General features: G+C 39.0%; 1 protein-coding gene across 1 annotated transcript in view; it reads left to right on the forward strand.

Moving 5' to 3' along the window:
• The first annotated feature begins 2,673 nt into the window (after positions 1-2,673).
• The window catches only part of xrn1 (5'-3' exoribonuclease 1), a 28,562-nt gene continuing 21,461 nt past the window's right edge, over positions 2,674-9,774 (forward strand). The window contains exons 1-9 of the mRNA XM_046050978.1: positions 2,674-2,897; positions 4,152-4,384; positions 4,898-4,995; positions 7,046-7,155; positions 7,310-7,420; positions 7,518-7,603; positions 7,719-7,806; positions 7,948-8,116; positions 8,379-8,446. Of these exons, the coding sequence (XP_045906934.1) occupies positions 2,823-2,897; positions 4,152-4,384; positions 4,898-4,995; positions 7,046-7,155; positions 7,310-7,420; positions 7,518-7,603; positions 7,719-7,806; positions 7,948-8,116; positions 8,379-8,446 (1,038 nt within the window). The 5' untranslated portion in view covers positions 2,674-2,822. The remainder of the gene's footprint in view (positions 2,898-4,151; positions 4,385-4,897; positions 4,996-7,045; positions 7,156-7,309; positions 7,421-7,517; positions 7,604-7,718; positions 7,807-7,947; positions 8,117-8,378; positions 8,447-9,774) is intronic.

A 9,774-nucleotide genomic window follows, 5' to 3' on the forward strand; every position in this document is an offset into this window, starting at 1 on the left:
AGAACGTTCTCCACGGCGTCTCCAGACTCTGTCACGTCTGTCACATGTGCTCAGTGTGAACCTGCTTTCATCTGTGAAGAGCACGGGGCGCCAGTGGCGAATTTGCCAATCTTGGTGTTCTCTGGCAAATGCCAAACGTCCTGCACGGTGTTGGGCTGTAAGCACAACCCCCACCTGTGGACGTCGGGCCCTCATACCATCCTCATGGAGTCTGTTTCTGACCGTTTGAGCAGACACATGCACATTTGTGGCCTGCCGGAGGTCATTTTGCAGGGCTCTGGCAGTGCTCCTCCTGCTCCTCCTCGCACAAAGGCGGAGGTAGCGGTCCTGCTGCTGGGTTGTTGCCCTCCTACGGCCTCCTCCACGTCTCCTGATGTACTGGCCTGTCTCCTGGTAGCGCCTCCGTGCTCTGGACTCTACGCTGACAGACGCAGCAAACCTTCTTGCCACAGCTCGCATTGATGTGCCATCCTGGATGAGCTGCACTACCTGAGCCACTTGTGTGGGTTGTAGACTCAGTGAAAGCACCGCTAGCATCCAAAGTGACCAAAACATCAGCCAGGAAGCATAGGAACTGAGAAGTGGTCTGTGGTCACCACCTGCAGAACCACTCCTTTATTGGGGGTGTCTTGCTAATTGTCTATAATTTCTACCTGTTGTCTTTTCCATTTGCACAACAGCATGTGAAATTGATTGTCAATCAGACCACAGGAGTGTGATTGACTTGGAGTTACATTGTGTTGTTTAAGTGTTCCCTTTATATTTTTGAGCAGTGTATATACATAAACCATACCTTAATATATAATATAATACATAAACCAGACTTATGCATTGTAAGAAGAGCAAATAAATATCTGCACAGGTTTGAGTTGGATGGAAGATTTTGACTTGTCATGGTAGGAAAAGCACTAAAAAAAAAGCATTAAAAACTGTCCCAGGAAGACATGATAGTGTGAGCAAACATTCACAATACCATGTACCTGAAACCAAAATATCAATTGAACTGAAATGAAATTCATCATTAATGATTTATTTTATTATTTACATCTGTGCTTTTCCTACGGTGACATGTCAATATGTCTTCTCTGAAAAGGCTTATAACTGAGCCTTTACAATTAGAGTGAGAGAGATGCTGGTCAATAAGCATGTACATTTAAATGTCTCGGAAATTAACAGTTTTTGATCACTGATACCTACAACACAGTGGCATCTTGGTTTGTTTATTCATGCAGCCACATGCTTATTAAACTGACAGCCTTGAACACGCCAGTGCTTGAAGTGGAAAAAAATAGATGCCAGTACTCTGCATTCATGTGTTGGCGTGTGTATTAGCTCACAAGTCAACAAGGGCGTCACTTGGTGTAGAAAAGTGGTTGGGACATAAGGGCTTGGATTAGGGGTGTGATAACACTTGGGTCACGCGAATTAGAGGAGAAGAAATTTCAACACAATTTTGATTAAATATACGAGTGGGAAGATTTTTAGGCATTAAACTCCTAAATTACTGCATTCAAGAAGGGAGGTCAGACCAGCTGGTTTATTAACAGAGCATGTCTTCTTCCTTCTTGCCCATTTTCTGCACCAACTTATGTTGAAAATGTCTTTATTTATATTAAGGAAAAACAAAATATAACAACATAATAAAATATAATGCAGTAATCAGTAACTATTTTTATCTTAAGTTACTTTTTTTGAATAATGTACATTTGTTTGTTCTTTTAAATTGCATTGCATGTTTTCTTATTGTGCAAATAAAACTTTCTCAAGGCAGTTTCATTTGTTATTTTACATTTCTATTTGCAAGCTATTTTTCAGAACATTTTTAACAAATACTTTCTAAAACTGACTGGGACATTCTGATTTAGGGGACAGAGATTAGCAGGCAGGCAGGCGAGAACGGGAACAGGTGAGAGTCACATAGTGCCTAGGGAACCTGATATGGAGAGGGCAGCCAAGAGTACCGGCAACTTGGGAGAAGTGCCGGTACACTTCAAGCACTCCTCTTAACACATAAACAGTCAACAACTTGCTGAATGTGTGATCTCAGCAGGATGTCCTTCTTAAAGTCCTTCAGCCATCAATCCTGTTTTGTATTTTGTTTCGCACTGACTAAGGAAAACCGGTCTGTCATAGGCTCAGACATATTCTCCTGGGATTATGTCTGGAGCATAGACTGTACATAAAAAGGTCTGGAGTTAGTTCCTAGAGTTCCAGTAAAAGGAATGGCTTAAGGACTGTGTCCTTATGGAAGGGACCAACAGGTCATGATCTCCTCAGAGCTGACCCAGGCAGCGTCTTAAGAAAATAACAAAAATCAAATGAGATAGCAAATTAGCTTTTTTACTTAGATCAAAATGATTGTATTGATTTAATGATATTAAGTCAACTGATTAGGTTTAAGTGTTTATTCAAAACAATGAGATAGAGAGTAAAACCAATGCCATGGTTATGACTTCTAAATAGTGTAACTGTTTTGGCGTAGAATTTCATGATTTTCTGTTTAAGAGTTGGACTTTTTTATCTTGCGGGAATGAGTTTCCATATTGACAACTGTAGAGAGGGAGGAGTCCGAGTAAACCATGTAAACACGATCAATAGGAAACAAAAATAAAAAAATAAAAAATGGAACGACTGTTTCCCGAGTGGCAACGGAAGATTTTAACAGTCGGACCACGGACAACTAGCTAGGTAGCGGCCGTTGGAAACAAAACCGGACTGAAGTTTTCATGTTAACGTTAAACCTCGACCGTGTTTAATTACCAACATAGCTAGTTTTGACTGTTACCTTATTTTATCCAGACGTTGAGACTTTCGAGGTGAAGATGGGAGTACCGAAATTTTACCGATGGATTTCAGAGCGCTATCCTTGTCTCAGTGAAGTTGTCAAGGAACATCAGGTAGGAAACCAGTGATGTGATTAGCATTAGCTTCACAATCCACTGGCGCTCATTGACGCAGCGTTAGCTCAGCTAGCTCTTGGCTATTAGCGAGCTAAGTAAAGCGGGCCGTTAAACTTTTAGTCCGCGTAGCTTAATTTACCTGCGTTTTTGCCCGGCGACAGGACAGCTCTCTTGTGGCCCGCAACACTTTTGTCTCCATTATTTAACGTTAACGTTATTTACCAAATTCCAAGACTAACGTAGCTTGATATATGTTGGTCTTCTAAGTTACCTATAACAGCTGAACCATGTTAACGTTAAACAGGTCAAAGTGCATATAACTTAACTTAACGTAAATGTGTTAACACTGGGTAGTTTAGGTCTTTGTCTGGCAAGAACATTCTGAACAACAATAAACCCTCACAGTCAGCTAAGTAAAGTTAACAAGAGATGAATAGAGGCTGCTGCTAGTTAACGTTATTGTTGCCAGCTAACCTACAACCGCCTTACTTTACAATGTTTGTGAAATTGTTTAAAATACCGTGATTATGTGGTCACTCTTAGTGGATATCAACATGAGCATCTTTTGTTAACCGTAACGCTACATTACTTAGTTATTTGGGCTACTGGAATTGACATTAGTGACCTACTTCCCCGTGTTGGTAAAGAAGGTCGTATTTCAGCGCTTGAGCAGCAACAGTTTCATCAGCTGGACTTTGTGTCACACTCGTTGCGTAAGACAGCTTTTGATATGCGTGTTAAGACAATAAAAAAAGACATTTTATGCTAGCGGATAACATTGAATAACGTTTCAAAAAAACAACAACATATTGCTCTCCCCTTTTACTAAACCTAAATGAGTAAACCTGGTTGCAGTTGCCCTTGACTTAACCCTTCTTTGGATAAATATGACCTGGATGACTGAGAATCTTCACAGACATCATGTTATGTAGATGTGAATGTTATGGGAGACGGTTATGAAGTTCTGTGGATTAGGCTGAATGAGCCCATTAGAAGGCTTTTGGTAAATAACAAAGATTATTTGAACCTTTCACTTGTTGCTCCCAAAATTTGTCATGAGAAGGATACCTCCTTGCAGCAGACACACCAAAGCATGTTAAAACATAAATGGTTTTTTTTGTTGAGAGTATGTATGTATTCCAGACAGTCGAGGAATTGAAAATCAATTGATTTGACTAATTGGCCACAGGAATATTGCAGGATATACATTCATGCCGTTGCATTTGTTTTGTTGTTTCTTTCTCTCTTCAGATTCCAGAATTTGACAATCTCTATCTCGACATGAATGGGATTATCCACCAATGTTCCCACCCGAACGACGAGGATGTCCACTTTCGCATTTCTGAGGAAAAGATTTTTGCAGACATCTTCCATTACCTGGAGGTGCTATTCCGGATCATCAAGCCTCGCAAGGTCTTCTTCATGGCGGTGGACGGTGTGGCACCAAGGGCAAAAATGAACCAGCAGAGAGGACGGAGATTCAGGTAGAGATGGATATAAGATGACAGGAAACATGTTTGTTTATAGGGTGATACACAGAATGGGTCAATTTGAGTCATCTGACCTGGGTTCTCCTCTGAATATCAAAGACAGTAGAACATGATTGTTAAATTTAGGTTGTTGCAGTAGCTTTTCTTGAGGTGACCAAATAAAGAAATGGAATTTTATGAACATGTCTGCACCATGATGTTGAATCTCAAGAGTAAATAATGCCACATTCTCTTTCAGTTATCTAATCAAGATGACAACTCTGTTCTCAAAAATATTTATACAGTGTCTGGTATAATTCTTTGGTTTAGCGGTGATGTTTGTGGTTATAAACCTGGACCTTACATGAACTTCCTAATAAGGCAGAATGAACAGACTAGAACCAAAATGCAATATTTGCTTTGGTAAAGACTTAAGAAACAACACTACAAGCAAGGTAACAGCCTGAGACTGAGTTTGACCTGCTCTCTCTTATATCTGCCTGTGTGGGTGGGTGTCTGCGTGTCTAGGTCCGCCAAAGAAGCAGAGGACAAGATAAAAAAAGCTTTGGATAAAGGAGAGGTGCTTCCCACAGAGGCTCGCTTTGACTCCAACTGTATCACTCCTGGTAGGAATGCTCTCAATTTTTTACACAAAGGAACATCTCACTAAATCATTAAAAATGATGAAAAGTAGCTGCAGCAGAGCTAGTAAAGATACCTGTTCATTTCAGGGTACATAAATCAGTCTATTCTAACATTCAGTTAACGGGAAGATCTTGCCAAATCTGAAAAAGTGATCATGTAGAATTTCAGATTTAATTTTGAATCACTTGTGTTTGATAATTATAAAAGTTTTTCTTTCTATCTTTTCACAGTTTGACACTTAAGCATGCGCTTACCAGGTTGCCACAGACATGTTAACTTGCTGGTGCCATGTGGGACACTTCCTAACAATTTAGCATGTTGCAGGCAGTCATGCTAAACACCAACACATCAGTCGGACCTAACAAGTCCTGCTTAACTTTAGCTCTGCATTTTTTATTTTATTTTTTTGTGCTTTCACACCTAACCTGTTTGGTGTGGTTCACATGACCTGTGTTTGGTTTGCTTGTTTGGTTTAGTTCATTTTGGCTGGTGTGAAAGCCGTCAATCTAAAGGCGCTCTTGGTCTACTTCCATGTGGAAGTTGTTGAGCACCATTTGTGGTGTGAAAACAAAGCAGACCAACCACAGGAATTTGTGATAGTAGATATGTATTTTTAGCATCAATTCAAAAGCTAGACTAGTTCTAAATCTATCTGCTGATCGTGAATTTTCAAGGAAGAGATCCTGTAACCAGTGTTGGGCAAGTTACTTCCAAAATGTAATACATTAGAGATTACTAGTCATATACATAGCCTATAGAAATCTATTTAGAAATGATCCATCAGGGGAGCTACCGTCTTGTTAAGAGGAGCCGAGCTTCCCCGTAGTTTGCACCCTGACTACAATCTCGACCATCGGATTCCAGCACCAGGAAATAACGTTACTCTTTTACTCATTGATTTGTCGTTCTGCTGCCGAAATGGTTCGCAGTGTTATTAAATTTTATTATTAAATAAACAAAACACCACTGAATTTCGACTTAAAATGTGTTGTTACACGGGTTACTGAGACTTTAACGGGTACAATATTACAGAATTTTTTTAAGTAATGTTATATTACTGCGTTACAGCTAAAAGCAATACATTACTGTAATTGCGTTACTTTTGTAATGCGTTACTCCCAACACTGCAGTGCATATAGTTTTCCAAGATAATTTCTTAACCATGGTAACAAACTGTATACAAGTCACTCTTTAATGTGTGTCTATGAAGGTTCTCAGTCATCCAGGTCATAGTTATTTAACAAAGGTTGAGGCTTCTGAAGAGACTTCTTCAGTTCTCAACCAAGTCCAGTTGCCCTTGACCTCAACCTTCTTTGGATACTTTTTAGTGTGTGGCATTTCCCAAGAGGAAAATCTCCTTTTTATTTTTGCAGTTCCTCATTTAAAAATGACTGGAACATAGCAGCCATGCAGTAACAATCAATGCACTTTTGTTATCTCGCATAAAGATTGTATGCATGCTATACAGATTTGAATTTTTGGGGGGGTAGGAGAGCACTGGTATTGGATCTGTACTAGATATCCTGGCTTGAGTTACAGAATCCCAAACTGAGAACCTGTTGTTTAGTCCGTACCGGAGTTTGATTGACAGCTTTAACACCAACTTAAATGAACCGAATCAGACATGCAAACACACAAGAGTCTGAATGAAACGATCAAAACAGTTTTAGGTGTGAAAGCATCCTAAGACAGTTTCAGCGTCATTGTTTGTTTCTTGTAGAATGTCTTTTTATAATCTGTATTTTGTTTTCTTTTACTGCGGTTGCATCTCCGCATTCTGTGATAGAGGGAAAGGAAGTTCACAGTACTCTTCCTCTATTTAGACACAGACACTATAGTGGAATTTAGGCAGTGTGGGTTGAGGTTATTCTGTTGAACTTTGGTGCAACTGCATTTTTCTCATTTGACTGCAACTGTTACAGTAAAATGATATTGTTTTTAGCACTGACACATTTTATACTAACATATCAGATGTTTCTGTTCTGAGAAAGTTGGCAGCAACTCCTTTTTAATCACACATCCGTCTTCCAGGCACTGACTTCATGGCAAGACTACAGGAGCAGCTCAAGTATTTTGTCCACAACAAGCTCTCCACCGACAAGCTATGGCAGAATGTCAAAGTGTACCTGTCTGGTCATGAGGTGTGTTAACAGCTGTTTTAAAGAAAATGGCCACTGCAGTTTTAGTGGCAGTTTGTTGGCACCAATGTCCATGCCACTGTTCAGCTACTGGGATTCTGTTTCAGCCAAAGTCAATGTTGCTTGTACTATGTGTGTGTGTTTCTTTTCCTTACAGACCCCAGGCGAGGGAGAACATAAGATCATGGAGTTTATTCGCTCTGAAAACACCAACCCGGATCACGACCCCAACACCCGACACTGCCTGTATGGCCTGGATGCTGACCTGGTAGGGGTTGTGTGCACGTGGTACTTCGATGAGGATGTACATAATTGCGCAAACGCTCTTTGGATGCTTACACTGTCTTACTCTTTGTGTGTTTTAGATAATGTTGGGTTTAACCAGCCATGAGCCAAACTTCTCCTTGCTCAGAGAGGAGGTCCGCTTTGGAGGAAAGAAATCCCAGAAAAGGTTCTTATCCTTCTGATTTTTGTTTGAATAGTAGTTTATTTTATGTTTTTCCAGACTTATTTACATGTCAGTTCTGTTCTTCTAATGTAAACCATGCTCTTTTCTTTTCTTCCAGGATAACGGCTCCAGAGGAGACAACTTTTCACTTGCTTCACTTGTCTCTGATGAGGGAGTACATTGACTATGAGTTCTCCGAGCTCAGGGTGAGGCACATAATATAGAAAGAACAGCACAATTAGTTTAATCATGCAAAGATGATTTATGGAAACAAAAGTTTTTGTGTCTTAGTGTATTTCAAATCAATATGCTATGTAATCTGTATTCTGTTTATGGGTGTTTTTCAGAATCATCTTGGTTCTGAATATGACTTGGAGCGAATAATAGATGACTGGATTCTAATGGGCTTCCTTGTGGGAAACGATTTCATCCCTCACCTCCCTCATCTTCACATCAGTCACGATGCTTTGCCGTTGCTGTACAAGACCTACATCAGTGTTCTTCCCAGCCTGGGTGGTGAGAGACACACACACACAATCAGTGCTACATCATTTACTTTTATGACAAAATGTTGCATATATAAATATCAAGCATTTGCAAGATGCTGAGTTTCCCAAGTTCTTGATAATATACTTATGCTCAAGTGAGTTGTTAGTTTCACGTATTGTTTGCACTGGTCAAATTGTTGGCACATGTCAGCCATTTTAATTTAGAAATATGAGATGCTTATTTCATTTACTTGGAAAAAAAAAACCTGAATCCTGTTTTTCCAACTCAGGTTATCTGAATGAGAACGGCCATCTAAACCTCAGAAACTTTGAGAAATACCTGGAGAAGCTTGCTGAGGTGAGACAACACTAAAATAGGGGTGTAATGGTAGACAAAATTCACGGTTTGGTATGTACCTTGGTTTTGCATTTTAGGTACTACGGGGAAAACAAAAGAAAGTAGTATGATAGAATTTCTGTCATTTAATTTGAAAAATTTAAACATTCACCAGTTTCTAATTGGACTCAATTCTTACTGTAACAGTTAATGTACTCAAATACTGGTATATTGTCATTAAGAAAAAATGTTCCATCTTAAGACTCTAAAACACACAACTTTTATAACTTTGAACAATGATTTTGGAGAAACTGTATCATATTCTGTTCAGTTTCTACAGCTTTGGTCTCTCATTTGTGTTTGCCATTTGGATGCAACAGCACTAAATAGGGCTGGACGATATCGCCAAAAATATTATCACGATAAAAAGTTTCATATCTTTTGATATCGATAATTATCACAATAAGTATCAAATGTTTTTTTCTTTCGAGTTTAAAGGCTGATTTTTGTTCCTGAGTGAAAGTTGAAAAAATATGATGCTTAATTGTGGTTTAAACTCTTCTTTATGTTCAACACTTGATTTTCCAAACAGTGGATCACTCCACAAATCTGAGGTAGAACATTCAAAAAAATTATGAGAAAATCTCAAAATAAATATTTTAGGGCTGAAACGATTCATCCATTAAATAGATAAAATCGATTCATAAAATGCTTAGACGCAAATTCTTTGAATCGATGCTTCGTTTAATCCATGTAACTATACAGCACAGTGTTTCGCTGGGACATTTATTACTGTCGCACATCGCGTTTATGCTGTGAACAACAGCACGACGGCACCTTATCAGAAAGCAGCCGGTGTTCTGCCAGCCGACCACAGACAGTAACAGCAACTTAAGCATTTAACTGAAATCATGATTGATTGTTGAGTTGAAGCCAAAGTAAGCTGCAGACCTCAGCTGAAAATGTCCACACGTGCACGACGCATCGATGAATCGTTGAAATAATTCAATAGAAGCTTCGAATACTAAAATCATCATTAGCTGCAGCCCTAAAATTAATTAAAAGCTTAAAGCAAAATAAACATCTTAATAAAAAAAAAAGAAGCCCTAATTCGTGGATGACTCAAGTGAATAAAATCAAATTTTTGTTGAACATTTGTTATATTGTTATTGGAAAAAAATCGCAATAAATATTGTTATCAGAATCATTGTTGTTGTTTTATTGTCCAGTCCCAGCACTAAATGAGCTTGACTAACTAAGCTGACTAGCATGCTACCATGGATACAACATCAGAGGTGGTGACTTTTCATTCCTAATGAGTAGATTTGGCTATTAGTGAATTTTACAAC

This window comes from Micropterus dolomieu, linkage group LG06 (assembly GCF_021292245.1).
Source record: "Micropterus dolomieu isolate WLL.071019.BEF.003 ecotype Adirondacks linkage group LG06, ASM2129224v1, whole genome shotgun sequence".
NCBI classification, from domain to species: Eukaryota; Metazoa; Chordata; class Actinopteri; order Centrarchiformes; family Centrarchidae; genus Micropterus; species Micropterus dolomieu.